At 38.2% G+C, this 18,667-nt stretch overlaps 1 protein-coding gene, 2 long non-coding RNA genes and 1 pseudogene across 6 annotated transcripts; 3 read left to right on the top strand and 1 right to left on the bottom strand.

The window, feature by feature from the left end:
• The first annotated feature begins 810 nt into the window (after positions 1-810).
• LOC149027633 (uncharacterized) lies at positions 811-8,160 on the top strand. Of its 2 annotated transcripts, none has more exons than XR_016172018.1 (3): positions 811-1,081; positions 1,296-1,956; positions 7,031-8,160. It is a non-coding gene; the product is annotated as an uncharacterized LOC149027633 (long non-coding RNA). The 2 variants fall into 2 exon arrangements; XR_016172017.1 differs by having other exon boundaries at positions 1,239-1,956.
• A 1,048-nt stretch (positions 8,161-9,208) lies between these two features.
• LOC149027632 (uncharacterized) lies at positions 9,209-12,062 on the top strand. 3 transcript variants are annotated; one of them, XR_016174775.1, is made up of 3 exons: positions 9,209-9,436; positions 9,623-10,985; positions 11,855-12,062. It is a non-coding gene; the product is annotated as an uncharacterized LOC149027632 (long non-coding RNA). The 3 variants fall into 3 exon arrangements; XR_016174776.1 differs by having other exon boundaries at positions 9,599-10,985; XR_016174774.1 differs by lacking the exon at positions 9,209-9,436 and having other exon boundaries at positions 9,456-9,719; positions 10,561-10,985.
• Positions 10,592-12,116, bottom strand: LOC149027631 (protein TERMINAL FLOWER 1-like). Its single transcript, XM_089164333.1, has 4 exons — positions 11,919-12,116; positions 11,522-11,583; positions 10,917-10,957; positions 10,592-10,809 (listed from the first exon to the last, which is right to left on the bottom strand). Exons 1-4 carry the CDS (start codon positions 12,114-12,116, stop codon positions 10,592-10,594), a joined length of 519 nt encoding a protein of 172 aa, XP_089020459.1.
• Positions 12,117-16,701: 4,585 nt separating this feature from the next.
• LOC149027630 (pentatricopeptide repeat-containing protein At5g66520 pseudogene) lies at positions 16,702-18,648 on the top strand (annotated as a pseudogene).
• Positions 18,649-18,667: the final 19 nt, after the last annotated feature.

Genomic DNA, 18,667 nt, shown 5'->3' with positions numbered 1-18,667 from the left:
TAAAGATAGAGAGGATTTAAATATAAGATCTGTGGAATAAAATATGTGGATTCATCCTGAAAAATTATTTGGTCGACGTGATTTTTGTGAATGTGCAAATTTTTAGCTTTTCTATAGTATGGGGTGAAATCTACCTATAAATATAAAGAATCATGTTTTTAGTGTAAAAAGATAAATCTCTAGATTTCATAAATTCAGGAATTTTCACAATCAAATGTGTATAAATTTTGCATTTATGAATCAAGATATTTGAAATCTATGAATTCGAACAGCCCCTCAGACCATTTAGTGTGAACCAAATCTTTTTTCTTTTTGGTCAAGAGTAAACCAACTCAACTTAAAGAAAAATACAACCAAAAAAATAAAGAGAACTTAAGCATTTAAAAATATCAAGGAGAATGAGAGGTATCCGATAGAAAGCAAGGTTTAAAGTATCGGTATCGAGTATCGTATCGGTTAGACAATTTAAAGAGACGTATCGTCCTGTATCAAGTATTGTATCGTTTTAGCTAATGTATTTTAGTATAATTCAATAGAGAAACGTATCAAGATGTATTGTATCGGTTTGGTCAAATATGGATACGTATCGACTAGTATCACATGGTATCATGAAATACTTTAAACCTTGATAGAAAGTGCTCTAACTTTCAACTTTCATTTTTTACAACAGGAAAGAAAGAAAAAATCTACGGTCAGCAAACCTAATAAAATTGAACTTCTATTTCAAAATTGAGCCAATGGTTAGGAACCTGTGGAATGATTGGTTCAACTCGGCGGCATGTCTGACATCCCCATCCCAATTTCCCGCCTTTGTAGTTTGTACCCGAAAAAATATAAAAATTGAACTTCCATTTCTTATTTCCTGTCGTCGGAAACAATCTCTTTTTATGGTTCATCATGCTCGATTCCACATCTCCTCTCTCGTTTATAGCCCTAACTCGTCAATTCTATGGATTCCGATCAATTTCTCCAACTCTCAGAACCAAAGAAACTATCTCTCGTTTATAGTCCGAATGCGTTAATTTCTGTGAAATTCCGCTCCATTTCTCCCACTATCAGATCCAAAGAAAGATCTGATCAGGTTCCGTTCTCTTGAGCTTTGATGCTTTGTGCTTCCAGTTTTTAGCGTTGCATTTCGATCATTTTTTTCTGTGTTTTTTTTTTTTTTTTTTTTTTTAGTTGTCAATTCTGACTGGTTCTTTATAGTGAGATAACAGGTTTTGCATCTCGTTGTTTAGGGTTTCAATATTATCTATGTTGGGCTTTATCCTGATGAAATTTCCTTCATATATCAGGTACAAGATTATCGAAATTACCTGTTAGGGTTGTCGGTTCAACGACTTAGGTGAGGTGAGTACCGTAGCTTTGAAAGATCTTCCCCTCCAAGGGAAAGAAAACTACAAACGCTAATTGTCAACTTAGTTCATCGGTTCTCCTGATATTTAATTTTTGGCTGTTGCAGTTTTGATAATATCAGTACAACATCACCTCTTAATTTTGGCTGTTGCTAATTTATCCTTATTTCATCAACATCTGTTTGATTGATTAAGGCTGCCAGGTTGGAACACTATCTGTTTGGTTTGTACTCGCAGGACTCCAGTTTTCAAATGGTTATTCGTAGTTTAGTCCAGAGCAGAGAAAGGGAATTCCTGAGAGTTAATTGTGTTGTGTTTCTGCTGTTTGGATGATCTGAAATTGGAGTTCCTGGAGAATTTGGTTCTTGCAACTTGTTGAATCGGCCATGCCAGAAGGTATGTTTATCCATTTCTTCTCGAATTTGTCAAATCAGTCTGACCCGCCACTGCCAACAAAACTGGCAAAGCTCGAAACTAGGACGGCAGGGAAGGCTTCCTTGGCCACACCAATGGGGGCAACCTGGTCCTTTGTTCCACCGGCTAAATTTGGACTCCTGGAGAATACAGCCGAGTCTTTTCTGCAAGTGATCCCTATGATTATGTGAGTTATTTCTTTTTAATATATGCATTTTATCTTTCCTATCATAGATAGAAAGTAAAGTTCTTCGTTTTGAATTTCAAATAAAAATCTGACTAGGTCTATGTTGAGTCTTATTTTAATTCGATCACTTCTGTTATCTTCATTGGGAGCATAACAGGTTGAAACTTCAGTATTTTGTTCGAATTAGTATTTCAAACTTGTTTTCATGCAGTTACATTTTGACTTAGTCGAGTTGAATTCATCTTTTTTGTTGGGTTTAGTTGGTAAACTGAACTGCTTTTAATTGATATCTCAGAAAGTTGTACAATAGGCTTTAAAGTTGGTTAAATATTTGCTATATTACTTATATTTTTTTTTTTTGGGGGGGGGGGGGGGGGTGTTGTAAATCAACAACTTAAAAGAAATTGCATTCTGTTTGATTTTAGTGAACCCAGATCTAGATTTCCTTTTGTATTTAATCCATTAAACTTGTATGTCTTCTATTTGCAATCCCTATTAAGTCTACTCCTTCCTATTAATGTCTGTCTTCCCTAGAATGGAGCTGTCCTTCTTATACTACCCAACACTAAGAAGCGGCAAATGCTTCAAGAAAATGACCCTTCATCTGTTTTTCAACAGTCTGAGGTATAATGGAGTTCAGTTTTTTGTAGTGTGGAACCTTGTTGGCTTGTTCTTGTTCCCTGCTTATGCAGCTATTGCACAGTTTATGCTCTCTGCACCTTTTGGTTATGATCTTCTATTTGACTGCTATCTCCCTCAAAGATTTTTCATACTGAAGCAAAATACATAAATCCTTGATGTTTGTGGACGGAACAGGTATATTACTGTGACCTTATAAGAGAAACCATTCCCAACCATGTAAAATGTAGGCTCTTAATAATCGTGCTGTCATTGTTCCTTGGAATGGACCTGTCAAAAAAGTAGAATTAGGTGAATCATCAGCAGCATGTACAACAATAAAGTTGCTCAATTGTGACCAAGTGGTCATGAGTTCAATCTAGCAATATTCTCTCTGTGGAAGCAGGAGGTGGCTGCATAGTTGATGACCCTCCCCCTAACCCACAATGACAGGAGCTTTATGCTGGGTACACCCTTTTTATCAGCAGCAAGTACAGAAAAGAGTTGATTGAACAGATAGGATAATCTTAATTCAGAATTGAATGCTATGGTTGTTTTTTCCTTTGATATGTAATCGTATAGTATCAAAGAAGAGAAGAATATATGATAGGGAATCTCATAGAGCTCCAACTGGGGGAGGAGATTCCAGTGAAGGAAGGGATTCCTACCTAACCAGTATCCCAAATAGGAAAAAGAAAGCCTAATTACAAATTTTAATAATCATGCGCTTTTGCGTCTGTTTGAATAAGATCCTTGAGATCGTCAATGAACACTATAGGTTTCCATTGGACTCGTGGTCCATAGTTGTCAAGGTGTTGTCTAGGTGTCCAGGAGGTTTAGCAATGTGAGGTAAATTGTTTCTATGGGTTCTACAGGGCCTGGAGTTACTTCCCAAACCCTTGGACCCCTTTTCAAATCAGGGGTATTTTGATATTTTTGCCAATTTTGTGGTGTCCTAGGTCTGGGTCCCATTGAATCCAACTTCTTGTTTTGGACATTAGATCTATTTTTTTTTTAGGACTCAATATTTGCTCTTAGAATCCTAGTTGGATCTCTCTTGGGTAAGTTATGATAGAGTCCTTATTTATGTGAGAAGTTGTTAGTCAAGATAGAGTCCTAATAAGAATTAGAAAGTCAGTTTGAAGTTAATTAGGTTTGCTAGTTTGAGTGTTACTTTGTTTATTATTTTGATGCTATAAATAAATCCTTCAACATCTGTAATTGCACATTGAATTGATAAATAGAATTTCTGAGTTTGGAGGAAAAGTCATGGGCGTCTTTGGGAGGGCTGCGGCATTATTAGGGTGACTAAACGGCCATTGTCTTCAAGCTCCAACGAAGAGGTAATCTTTGAAACTACGATGACAGGGGTTTGTACACTAAGAGGGGATTCCTTGAGAGAAAGAGACCAAAGCAATCAAAATTGATTGGATGCAAGGTAAGGAAGACTTTGAGAGCATTGCCTTACAAGCTCTCAAAACCGTAGAGCATACACCACCAACCCCTTGACAAGAAGAATCACTAGGTGGGAAAAAGACACTAGTGATGTCCACGACAGCATAATGACTGGATTCGAGCACATTAATTTTGTACTCCCTTGCTGGTTTTTGAAGACAAAGGCCTTAGACTCAATCCTCACGTTAACACTTTGCCAGAGTTCTACCTAGGAATGTTTCCTGCTATTACACACAAGATGTTTCCTCCACCAAAAAATTCGAGATCGAATCTTTTCTTTTGACTTTTGAGTCTGAGCATGTCAAATTCAACATACCCTTCAGGTTCTTGGAAGAGAAAGCTCCAAGACTTGAAGACTTCATTCCTAGCACTCCTACATTACAAGAGTTTTTCTTAGGGATGGTGCAAGCCACAACACATTGTTACCCCCCCCCCCCCCAAGCCAACATCACTGCAAAATTTGAGGACGAGTTCATACTGAAGATCTGCAAAGGATTGATCGAGAATAACATGACAGGAACATTCATCAGGAGATGAATGCTTTCAAAAAGAGGAGAATTGATGTAAATTGTTTCTAGATGTTTCGCAGGGCCCTAGGGTTACTTTCCAAACCCTAGAAAAACCTTTTTTAAACCATGGGTATTGTGATAATTTTACCAATTTTGTGGTTCCCAGGTTTGGCCCCCATTGAATCCATTTTGTTTTTTGGATCCTAGATTTATTTTTATTTTCTCATTTGAATTAGTATTTCTTGTGTTATTATAGTGTCCTTGTCTAGGTACGATTCTTAGTTATGTTGGGATCCACTAGTTTGAGTCTATTTTCCTTTAGGACTCCGTATCTACTTTTAGAATCCTAATTGGGTCTCTCTAGAGTAAGGTATGGTAGAGTCCTTGTTTAAGTGAGAGATTGTTGCCATATGAAAGGATGTTGTACTTATTTTGGACATCTAAGTTTCAAATTTTAGAGTCAAACAATCATAAATAGAAAATTATATCTCAAAATTTTGAAGTGCAGTATCATGTGGTTGGGGCCCAGGATTTGCGCACCTAGCAGGCATGCACTGCTCGAACTACACATGGAGGGATCTGAATCCTCTATGGCTTGGAAACTGGTGCTTCTTGTGCTTACAGCCATTAAGATCATGTACGCCTGAGAAGCCATTTTCCTGCGGCCCCTCCAGGAAGGCTGAACCTGGGTAGGGGCAAATTGGTCATTTTGCCTTCCTTTTTGGTGTCCTACTGAGTATGGTTGAATGTAGAATAATTTTGGGAGTCCAAGTCTATTTTTGTTTTGTTATTTTAGTCCTTGCTTAGACCCAGTCCAAGTAGGAGAGTCAAGTTGGAATTCTATTTCAAATTGGATTCTTTCTTAAGCTAGGAGTTTCTTTATTCTGCAATTATTATTTATTTTGGAGTCCTTACAACGGAATACTTTCTTTAATTAGTTTCCTAGTTGAGTCATAGTGTGAGTATGTTCTATCCAAATAGAACTCCTTGTGTGTTGAGTCCTACAAGGAAATCCTTCATGTAAAGGCTATAAGTAGAGACATTCACTTCTATACAAATCAGGTTGATGATCGGTAAAAAATTTGAGATTTGAAGGATATTGAGGAGTGGTTTAGTGGATTCTTCCCTAAGAAGGAAAGCCTACGATTGGTGTGATTGTTTATTAAATTTTGTAGAACTCAAGTTCTTAATGTCCCCTCCTTCATCAACAGCATTTAAATTTTGTACAAACCTACCCCATCGCCAACCTCCCCCTTATTCTTTCTTCCACTTGGAGCCCTCTCCCCCAACTCCAAACCCTGATCCTGCACTACAGCCCCTTCCTTCCCTATTGCAAACCCTTCCCCCTTCCCCAATCCCTGTGGCACCATTCCTCACCCCTTCAACCCTAGTCCCCTATTTCCTTCCATTCCCCAGCCCCCGTCTTCTAATTCTTCTTCCTCTTCCACTTTTCTCCCTTGGGCAGCACCCGAAAGTCCTAGCCCTAGATCTCCCTAAGCCCTTACTCAAACCCTACCCCTTTAGGAACCAAAAATACCCTTCCCCTTCCCTACCTTTGATCCCCTATCTCCGCCCTATCCCTTCACCCTAAACCCTAATTTCCCCTTTTCTCTTAAAACACCCAAATCTTATTCTCATTCACATTGACAGGAAGTAGATGAGTTGGGGAGTAAGGTCCAGAGCTGCTTTGTTTGAATTCATCTCTTTATAACCTTGTTGTTTATCAGATCCAGCACACGCTTTAGTGTGATGGAACTAGAAAAAACTGTTAAAGGTGGGAAGATGATGGGAAATTTTCGGTTGCAAGTTGGAATCATCAGATGAAAGGGTTGGTTATTTGTGTACGTAAACGTCCAAAGTTTCAAACTTTACTGATGTGAAATTATTCCATATGCCCCTTTAGATGTAGGTATTCTTTATGAACATTCGAATCCACTGGCATTGAGCCAAGGACAAAAGTGTCCATCCAATTGTCACTCCTCTGTTATACAACAACGTCCTGTTCATTTATTTGGCCACAAATCCTCTTGAGTGACTCTATGAGGAAAGAATAAACAAGGTTGGGAGTTACAAACAAAAGGCGAAAGATTTAGGGTTTTTTCATGACTCGTTGGTGTCGAACAGTTGAAGGGTATGGTGGAAGCACCTGAGTTCATTCAAACCAAATATATCCAGATATTCGCAGGTAACAAAAGTTACCAACAAGGTTGGTATCTAATAGAAGAAAATTCTTGTCTAATTGTTATGAATGCTAATTGATTGTGGGTTTGATGTTGTTAAATTTCATTACCATTCGTTGGTCTTGTAAAAGGGTGGCTTATATTCTAAAGGTTTTGTTTTGGGGGTTTTGATTACTACCCAAAAATATCTTTTTAAACCAAGAAAATAAAATAGTACAAATCCAAAAGATAAATTTGAGAAATAAGAATGAAAAGCAAGCAAGACAGTAGATGTGCATAACTTTCTAAACTTCATTCATTTGGTCATTGCAGTTTATGGAGGAATCAATTTTCAACAAGATCTGAAAGTATCCCACGGCCCTGCAAGACGTCTAATTGTGATGATTGTATGGATGGTTTCTGTTGGCGATGATGGTCACTTTTCTCTTCTATATTTGATGCCTTTGTCTTAGTCTTTACTCCAATGAGTAGGGGATTTGCGATGGAGGGCTAGATTTTGACAAATAAGAAGACTGAGACACGAGAGCATATGGCCTTTGCTAGTAACACAGGAACTAAAAAAATAAAAATGTCCAATTATGTAGACGTGAAAGATGGATGGATGGTGTGTTATTTCATTTTTGTCAAAAGAGATCGGCAATGGATGGCCCAGAAATAGAAAATGTACATACATGATTGTGTGGCCGAGAGAAAGAGAGGGATTCGACCACGTGAAGAGGAAGGAGCTTCTGAATGGTTTATTTCAGCTCTGCCTCTGCACAAGACATCAGTTGGAAAGCTTAGGGTTGGTTGGAGGGGAAATTACAGAGCTGAAAAGCATGTTGTGTGGTGCACATTGGCCACTGCGGGTAAGAGGATCTTAACCTTATGGGTAGAGCATCCAATTCAATTATTATTGTTATTATTATTTGGGCAAACAGCATCCCAATTCAATTTATTTTTTTATTTTTTGGTAACGAAACTTTCATTAGAAAGGTGTCGAATCCAAAGAAACAGGATTACAAACTAACTGATTCCAAGGAGTGGAAGTAGGCCAAATAATTGGAGATGCTGTCAATTTGGCATCAAAAAGGCTAGACGATCAGCCAAAGGGTTCATCGATCTAGAAATATACGAGAAACAACAACTATGATTACCCGATTGCAAGTGTAAGATTTGATTAAATCCTTGCAATCCGATTCAAAGCCTTCTCCGATTGTGTATAATAATGCTTCCCTAAGAGCTAATGTTTCTGCTATGAGTAGAGAAGAAGAGAAGGCAGGAATTGATCCTGCTAAGTAACAATTCACCCCTCTGATCTCTCATCATTAGACCCAATCCAGCTTCACCAGATTCAGCGTCCCAATTCAATTGTGCCCGTACACGAGCCGTGACCCTACGAATCTAGAATCCGGATAGTAGGAAACATTGCTCCTATGTTTGTTTGGGACGAGACTTGAATATTACGCATTTGATGCACAATACTGAAGTTGAACCGATTTGTTTGAGGCTGGAATCCTGGGGGTTGAAACTTCTCATTTCATTCTCAGATGATGTCTATCACGTTCTTTACACATGAGCATTCGAATCATATCTGGATTTTGTGAGCTCTACTGTACATCTCAAACCAACTCTAAACTATTTCATTTTGGATTGAAAAATCAATCTAATCTTTCATTTGTAGTATCAATCTAAGCTTTGGATCTGCTTTGGAGAGTCTTTTTAAGTGGATTTGTGTGTTCACCACCACCATCTCCTTGACCTTCGACAGCTTGAAGCATGTCTTCTAACAATAGTTGGTAATAGAAACATGTCTTACCTAATTTAAACCAATCTTGCTCCATCAAATTATTATCTCTGCACACAATTCTTCACTCATCACTCAACACTTTCAACGAATTCTCAAGTGATTGCAAAGCTCTGGTGTCTTTTTATGCTCCTTCACCTTTTGATGCTTCATCCAACACAATAGATTTAAAAGCATATGTTCAAACTGCAATTTATTTGTATTTGAAATTGGGTGATATGGAGATTATATACAAGGCGTTCAATAAGATGTTCATGGTGTTTGGTGCATTGCATTTTTGTCATAGAAAGTTGTATTTATAACTCTATGCTTGATATAGAATGTTATTCTTACAGCAATGCTTTTCGGGACATTAATGATTTTAACCATCCCCTACTCCAGAAGGCGTTCATTGACGTATAAAAATTTCATGGTATTTCATATACTATGCCAAACCATGTATGATCCAAAATAAAGTTATTTTTATCATAAAAAGAAAAAGAAAAATAAAGTGAAAAAGCAAACCCTCTCACGAAAAAGGTTTCTGGAGGGGAATCCTCTCCAGTATGGTTTTAGGCCCACACCCATTGGACATGGTGTGATTTTCTTTTTCGGTGTGCAAATAAAACAAAATCTATGGACCCAATTCATTTTCCCTTCAACTTGATTCAATTGATTCCAAAAGGTGTAAAATTGACTTGGATTGGGATAAGGTAGCATAGTTATCATATCTGAATAAATTCGGATTCAGATTTCCATCATCCATAGCCTCCAATTCTCAAACCCCATGTATTTCTGAAAGCTGTGGGATTCAAGTCTATATCTAATTCTTCATTTCTGCTCGATCTTCAAGTCTTTCCTGCAAACCTGCATCACCCTTTCCTTTCTTGCCTACACTTTGCGCTTTCTCCACTCTCATGTTCCTTCGCTGGCTTCAAGGTGCGACCAGACAGGTTGGATGGGTTTTTTTTTTTTTTTTAGGTGGTTTCTCTTAGTTTGCTTTCCATTTTATAAATCTCATGCATGGTTAACCGTCGAATCAATATCATAGGGAACCATTTCTATGCCTTGTAACCTTGGTTTGGATTTCCTCCACTCAATTTTATGTTTTACAGTACATCTGACATAGACTTCCTCAGCCGTTTATTATCAGATGATTCGTGAAACAAAATTTTGGATAGAGTGGTGCACTGGATGGAAAGCTCTGGACTCGATAACCTTACTCTGTTTGTACAAGTGACTGAATCTACTTTTGCACAAATGAAGCCTTTTTTTTTTTCTTTAAGAAACTTTGTACCAAATAATTTTTTTTTTTGGGAGGGGGGAGGGGTTGGTATTGAGAGACTTTGGACTGTTGTAGTCATTAGTATGAATGAGTAGAATTAATTTTACGGAATAGGGCAGGTAGTAAGACCATTACTATCACTGCGCTGGCAACCAAAGAAATAGAATCTAAAAAGACACTTATGAAAATATAAAAACGAGTATTTATAGACCAAAGGATATAAGTTATTCTATTTCATTGGCAGCAGCCGAGTTTCTTTTATTTTTTGAATTAATAGCTTTATATTAAAAGTAGAGACTATTACGTACAATGAAGGAAATCAAATTTTTAATCTCTTAAGTGAATAATAGGTGTTGGTCCTTTCAACCGACAACCCAGTAATGGTTGCAGCCAAAGTTTTTATGCACCACAAGTCCACAACCATGCATGGTATGAGATGGTTTGGTGTAGCTCTCTCTCTGTGGCTGCGTCTTTGAAAACAAAATTGGAATTCAATGAATGGGAAAACAAATTTGCATGGGATCATCTACTCATATAATCAGCCAGGTAAACAAAGTGTCAACAAAGCAAATTGACAATCAAGGAAAGACGTAGGGGTACAAAGGCATCTTTTGATTGAAAATTGCTTAGGAGTTGTGCATAGCAAGTGGTCGAGATCAAAATCTCGATCCTAATTTTGATTTTCACCGTACAACCCAAGCAAGACCCCTTTTGGTCACTCTAACTAGTATCATTATTATCCTAAGCTTTCAATGCTACAGTTTTCTTATTTATAAGGTTTCGTTGCACCAGGTAGCCATGGACGATCTATCCCTTGTGCTTTTCAACGTTTTCTTGCGGCTGTTTCCCTCTGCATATTGAAGAAGACAGCTGCTACAGGAAGTCCAAGCTCATTTTCAGCAGCAAACCTTCGAGTGTTGAAGTGATCCTTTGAAGTTGGTGGACTGACTGTGTTCCTGCGTTTCTGCCTGAAGAGCACAAACACAAACCTGTGGATCCCTATAATGGGCTTTGGATTCTCATAGCTCACCACTTCCCTCCCTGTTCAAACATGAATTTTCACAACCCACACACTGATCAGTTTTCCTTTCTCCCTCTCTCTCTCTCTGAAAGATGAATGATGAAAATGAGAAAATATTGACACCTACCAAATGTAACATCTGTGGTGCCCGGAATATCTGTCACTAACCTGCAGCATGACCAATTCAAATTGCCAGGTAAATTAACATCTCTTGTTTATAGCAAAATCAATTTTTGTTCTTTTCTTTCTCTTGTCTTTCTCTAGCTTTGGTTCCTTTTCTGCCAAGTTTTTTTTTTTTTGGTAAGCCTTTTCTGTCAAGTTCTGTTTGCATTTCGCTAGAACTGACAACCTCTAGGGATGACTTAGGACTGAGTACACCCTACCTTAAGGCCTCCATATCTTTGAATAATTTTATGGAGTCACCATCGGGGATTTCCAGTGGGTTTGAACTGAGTAGAACTGCAAAACATCATTTCGGTTTTCTACAAGCTTTCATTGATAGTGTGTGTGAACCAAGAATATAGGTACCTAGCTAGGCTACATGTACTTAAAAACTGGATTAACTGTAATCATACGTCATAGGTATGTGAGAACATTCCACCTTGTTTAGTAGGGAAAAGGTGATGAGGAACATCTACCTCCTACCCAGATTAATGTAGTCTTCACTTTAGTTTAGTACATTAAACCTGTAAAAGCTTTAAGTGATAAAGGAGTAGTTTCAGTAGGATATACCAGTGAAGGTGCTCCCTCAAATATGGATCACTAGGGCCTGGAACATCCGGGTCTGTCATCACCTGCGATAATGATGATGGTTTTACCTATTAGATCATGAAGAATACATTGAAAGGGAAATAAAATGATACAGCGTCCAAGCATATCTGACGAATTCAAGAAAACAAGATTTAGAAAACTCAAATTCTTACCTTTGGCTCTTACCCAAAAAAAAAAACACAAAAATCTTACCTTTGGCACAAGCATCAGCATGAAAAACTCAACAGGAAAAAAAAAATATTAGGGGATTTGAGTACCAGAATATATATCATTAAATGTTCAAGTTCATGACAGGAGAAGAGGAGAGAAACATGTAGCTGGACAGAGCAAAGAAGAGTTTAGGTCACAAGTAAACTACCAGTGTGAAGAAGGATCTCATGTCCCCTCCATGAACCTCAACTCTGGGCTTAAAGGTAACCATGGAAGGGAAGAGCTCACGACCATTGCAGACTTGAACGTTAGGATAAGTCACTGTCATCTTAATTGTTGGAGAGAAGGATTCTAGGACGTCTCCAATCACTCTCCCCACTATGAGAGGCTCTGATGTTCTTGCCATGGTCAGACACAGATAAAGACAGAAGAAGATGGGTGGAGAATATTTGTGTAGGAAAACCTTTCTTTGGGAGTTCTCTGGCTATCTTATTGGTGCTGGAAGTAGAAACCTCATATTTATAATGTCATAGAATCTATATCATGTAGAAAAGATTAGGGGTGCCTGAGGTTTTTGTAACACAGATTAATAAAGCATTAATTCCTCAAGGACTTCTTTTTCCTCACTGTACTGCTCTCTGCTAGTTTTCTAAGGGGACAACTTACTACTTTCAGTTCATTGCACAAATATAAATACTTAAAAAAGGAAAAAGTGGACAGTCTGAATAGTTGGGATTCTGCTTGGGAGCAGTGGACATCTGGACCATTTATATGTGATTCACTTAATCTAGACCGTTTATATGTAGGTTAATTGCATGTAAATTTGGATTCCACTGCAGCACTGCTCCCAAGCAACATCCGAATAGTTTCTGTGTAGCTAAATCTGGGCCAGCAAGTCTGGAAGCTTGATTGATTGAGAGAGAGAGAGAGAGAGAGGGCACTTGAGGTCTGCAATTCACACTTCCCCTGAAATATGAACGTGTACACATCTGCTCCCAAGCAAAATCCGAATAGTTGCAGGGTAGCTAAATCTGGGCCAGCAAGTCTAGAAGCTTGATTGATTGAGAGAGAGAGCAGCTGAGGGTCCACAATTCCCACTCCCCTGCAGTAAGAACGTGTACACAACTACACATCTACTTAGGCAATGTAGGATTCCACCCCACCCCTACCTCCCATCTTTCTTTTCCTTTCCTTGTTTGCTGGGTCTTCTCTTATTAGGTGATGCACCCTAAGTAAGGACGTAAATCACAGCAAGTGAGTTCACTTAGATTATTTTTTTTCCCCTTCTTCTCTTTTTGGAATAGTAGAGACTTAGGTGAAAACTATTTTAGATCTTCTCCACTAGGCTGTTTCTTATCCCCACACTCTGGGTTGGACTGCCCATATACCTCGGCATGCCATGTATCAATAATCTAGAAGGTGGAGATGATCTGGACAAAAATATATCCATTTGCTTCTTCTTATTTACAGGAATCTTCTCCAATGTTTCCATATAGCATTTTGTTGTGATGACAGGTTTACATGCATGATTTTGTTGTGAAATGAATTTAAACTGATTACCACTTTAACTTTAAGGGACAGCTTACATTGTTATCAAAACCACTCAAAGAAGGAAATGATAAGACGAAGAAAAGCTTAAGAATTCTTGATGGGTTTTTGTTAGAACTTTCAAGTTCCAGCATACACGCAGAGAAATTCACCAACAGAAGATTCTCTTGTGCAATAATTGGATGGAAGGCATAAAGCAACTCCATATCTCCACCACAAAATGCTTCTAGCTTAACGCTTCTCAAGTGCTGAGCCGTCATTTCATGAAAAGAAACAAAGGAGGGTTTCTTGATTTAGTAATAAGAACTAGTAAGAGTGAGCTGCAGGTTCCTGACAAAGTCATTTGAGCAACCAAAAAAGAATCCATCCAAATAGAGAAATTATTCTCCGGATAAGCTTCAACATTGAGCACCTGTCTCGTATGAGATTAACGCACAAAACTTCATTTAATCATATCTCTTGAAAAATAAATAGTAGTGATAAAAGCATCCATCAGTGTTATGACACATGGAAGCAATATTTCCTTCTGGAACCCATGTATCATATATTTGATAACCTAGCTTCACTCTTTCACTTCTTGTTATCTGTTGCTACTTTTATTTGTAATGCTAACTTTCACATAGTTTAATACTTAATACCCTCTTTGAATATTATAAACTACTTTTGATTATCTGTAGAACATTACCAATTGGAACCCAGGATTTGATGGATCCCATCTACAAGATCATATCAGGATTAACAATGTTCAAGAAAGAACTTGAGCTTTTTAATTCACTAATAATATGGTATCTTTACTTCGTATATGGTAGATTAACAATTCTTTCCCATCCCTAGATAGATTTGAGATATTTTAGGCTTATTCAGAATAGATTTCAGTGTGAAGAAAATTGAACGACCTTCAGGGGATATAGACTGATTGAAAATTCGAATACGATTCACATTTGTGTTCATTTTTGGAGAATTTGGATTCAAATAGTCTAGATTAGAAAATATTATATCCTCTGAATAGAAACTAACTAATAATAGAAAGTTCAACAAGTAATGATATTGAATGTTTTTAGAAAAAGGGTTGTTTGATTGGCCATGATCAACATCTCTCAATGAAGATCATTTGTTCAACTCTCCTTAAGGTACATTGTACTCGTCCGCCACCCCCAAATATAAAGCTACTAGTTTCAGGAAAAAATCATATCAATTGTCAAAATCCATTGAAGAGAACTTGTTCCCAACCAACATCCGAACCATTCGCATCTGATTTGTATCTGATCTATTTTGCATCTCTATTCATAAGAGATTTGTTCACATGCAGTTTGGTCTCAAAAGGGTATATTGAAAAGAAATATGTATATATGTACCTTACATAACCTGAAAACTCCATTTAAATGTAGTTCTACAGAATCAGTAAGAGTTCTGGAGTAACAAGAGGACTCCTCTATGAAAATTTTTAGAATTATTCACCAGAATGTTCTTAGGAAGTGAAAATTATGTGATGATTTTGTTAATTAATGACCTTGATCATCGTCACTATTGTAAGCCCAAGGCACTATCTACATGATGATTTGATCCATATAGTTGATATCTTATTAGATTTATTCATTAGGGTTTTAAAACACCCAGCTGCCTTCTTGATAGTTGGAGATGCATTCGTCCGTACAATATTAAAGAGAAACAACTTTCAAAATTGACTCAGCTAGCAAAAGGCCAATATCTCATAAGTAAAAGATCATAAATTCAAAGTACAGACACAGAAAAAGCTAACTTCAGGTGTAAGGTGCAAGTTGGGCTGATGAACACGTTCGTTACTATGACTGCTAAAGAGAAATTAAAAATCAAGATTGAAGGATTTTGGTACTTGTTGTTTTATTTACTGTTATCTTTTGTAGTATGTATGAAATTAAAAATCATACAAGTACTGTCATATAGAGAATCTTCTGTGAGTCTATATCTCCTCATGAACCACATAGTTCCAGTGGAACAACGAATCTTCAAAAGAAAATGGTGACCGTATATGTCCAGAATCATAGCCCCTGTGATATAAAGAATCTAAAACCAAATTGAAACTCTCTACGTGCATTTCCATCCATTTTAGAAACGACAAGCTCCTTTGGATTGTAAGTTTGAAACTCTCTACACCACCACAGAAGCATCTCCACATGTTGAATTGTTTTGGTACAATTCTCTCAGTTGGCAGCAAGCCGCAAAGCTAACATCAAAGCAAGGTTTAAAATATCCCACGATACTAGTCAATACGTATCCATATTTCACCAAATTGATACGATACATCTCGGTATCACTTTTAGACTCCATTAAAACATTAAAGAAAACTTGAAAACAATAAATAATGATAGCGAGACTAAAATAGTAGCAAGAAACTAACGCGAGTTGTTTCACTGTATATTCATTATCAGGATTCTCCTGTCTCTGTAATTGAAAGAACCACTGCCGTGTTTCTTCCCCACCACCACCAAGGAAGAGTTCTTGAGACTCTTTTTCATCATCTTCATTGCAATCTCTGTCTTCATGGTCTATAATTTCACAGTGAATATTCTTAATCGTCAACCTAAGCCTTTCTGCGATAGTGGTTTAATTGGTCCTTCCACCTTAAAATTTAAAAGTACTTAAGGGCCTATTTGGTTACATGAATCTAGAGATTTCAAGTCTTTGGCTTCATGAATGCAAAGTTTATACCCATTTGGGCTTTTCACCTCCACTATCGCTTAACATTTGAGCATTCACAAAAATCACGTAGACTAAATAACTTTTAAGGATGAGTCTACATATTAACTATACAGTTAATTTTGTGAATTATGATTGAAATCTCCAGATATTTGAAATCTCTAGACTCTTGTAACCAAACAAACCCTAATGGTAAGACGGTATTAATTTGGTTGGGACTCCAATGTAATATATTACACTATGAAGACCCAACATTAGTTTGTACTCTACTAAGAAGTCTCACACGTAAAAAACTCTCTTAATACCAAACAAACCCTAATGGTGAGATGGTGTTAATTTGGTTGGGACTCAAATGTAATATATTGTACTATGAAGATCCAACATTAGTTTGTGCTCTACTAAGAAGTCTCACACATAAAATAAAAAAATTAAAAAAAAAACTCTTAATTTTTGCTGACATAGCGTACACAAATGGGCTTTTTGAGGATAAGGAATTCCTTAAAATTCCCTTACTGCCCAAGCCCAAGTGGTTTGCCTAGGCCCATGGGTGATAGTGATTGGAGTTTGGCCCCACTTCCCTATGCAAAATTCTGGACACAATGGATAAAGGGTATTTTGGTAAATTGAATGATGCCATGCCATCGGCCCATCTGGCCCATCTCTTTGGTCGTGATTGGAGAAGCCATGAAAGCTGGAACTTCCAGCTTTACGAACCCTATCTGAAATACTATGTGGCTTTTGAACAGGGACACACATGATAACATGTCATGGCTGCCATTTCATCTCCAGCTTCAGCAATTCTAGCTTTGGAGAAATGCAAATCAATGACAGAACTTCGTCAGATTCATTCTTACATGATAAAGACGGGGCTTGTGTATCAGAAATGGGCGATTAGTAGAGTTGTTGCCTTCTGTTCTCTCTCTGGTGTCTCCGGTGGCCTCGACTACGCCATTTCTGTCTTTCAACGCATCCAAGAACCTAATTGTTACGTTTATTTTGCCATCATCAGAGGCTTCGCTAACAGCCCAGACCCTTTAAAATCCTTACACCTTTACTCCCAGTTGCTGCATTGTCTGGGAGAGTTCGATGGTCTTCAGTTTTCCCTCCCTTCCCTTCTCAAGGCCTGCGGGAGGTCGAGATCATTCGAAGAAGGCCTGCAATTACATGCCCAGATCTTCAAGACCGGCTTTCTGCTCGATCCTTTCGTTTCTAATTCGGTGCTTCGGATGTATTTCGAGCTCGGCCAGTTGGAAATGGCAAAGCGGACATTTGACACTCTGCCTTCCAGAGATGTATTTTCTTGGAATTCTATGATTGATGGCTACTGTAAAGCCGGAGAGATTGTGTTGGCTCGTTGGCTGTTCGACGAAATGCCCCACAGAGATTTGGTCTCGTGGAATACGATGATCGACGGGTATGCTAGATGTGGAAGATGTGAACTTGCACGAGATCTTTTTGACATGATGCCTCGCACGGATGTTGTTTCTTGGACGGCCATGATTTCGGGATACACGTCCAATCAACGCCCTAAGGACGCATTACATCTCTTCCGGGAAATGTTGCACGCTGGTATTCGGCCCGACTCTGCGGCTGTCGTATCAGTTCTTTCAGCCATTGCAGACCTGGGTTTTATTGATGAGGGCAGGTGGGTTCATGGATATCTCCATGCGAACAAGTTTAGCTTTAGCACTGGGTTTATTGGATCAGCTCTCATAGACATGTACGCAAAATGTGGTTATGTGGAGGATGCTTACCATGTCTTTATCACTATCTCGCATAAGAGAAGTATTGGGGATTGGAACTCAATCATCTCCGGACTGGCATTACATGGCCTTGGTGAAGATGCATTGCAGGTTTTTCTAGAAATGGAGACAATTGGAATTGAGCCTAACGAGGTCACTTTCTTAGGAGTCCTCACTGCTTGTTGTCATGGTGGGTTAGTTGAAGAGGGTGAATTGTATTTCAAGCTAATGCAGGAGAAGTACAAAATATCTCCTAATATCAAGCATTACGGATGTATGATAGATCTTTTTGGCAGAGCAGGAAATCTAAAGAAGGCGCTAACAATCATACAAGATATGCCCATGGAAGCTGACGATTTAGCATGGAAAGCTCTGCTCAGTGGCTGTGTGAAGCATGGAGATGTGGAGACTGGTGAACTTGCGGCACAACATGCAATAGAATTGGCTCCAAATGACTCTAGTTGTTATGTGCTCTTGTCAAACATCTATGCTAAGGCCAGAAGATGGGATGATGTGACAAAGGTTAGATCAATGATGATAGAGAGAGGAGTGAAGAAGATTCCAGGTTGCAGTAGAGTCTATGCCAATGGCAAGATTCATGAATTCCTTGTGGGGATGGAAATGGATGGAAGCCATGGGAATATAATCCTTTCTAAACTAGAGGAAGTGATTCGCATGTTGAAGTTAGAGGGCTATGAGCCTGACCTGACCCAAGTTCTCCTTGATGTTGGTGAGGAAGAGAAACAGGGTTTGCTTAAACTCCACAGTGAGAAAATAGCAGTTTCTTTTGGTCTTATAAGCATAGAGAAAGGGGCTCCCATCCATATAGTGAAAAATTTGAGGGTTTGTTCTGATTGTCACTCCTTCATGAAACTTGTATCTAGGGTTTTCAATTGCAACCTCATTGTCAGAGACCAAAACCGTTTCCATCATTTCATGAATGGGTACTGTTCATGTAATGAATATTGGTGATCTATATCTAATTGTCAAA

This window comes from Hakea prostrata, chromosome 1 (assembly GCF_041222555.1).
Source record: "Hakea prostrata isolate BN-2017 chromosome 1, UWA_Hpros_2, whole genome shotgun sequence".
NCBI lineage: Eukaryota > Viridiplantae > Streptophyta > Magnoliopsida > Proteales > Proteaceae > Hakea > Hakea prostrata.
Note: the sequence above shows the minus strand (reverse complement) of the source record. Positions and strands in the feature narration are given on the sequence as shown.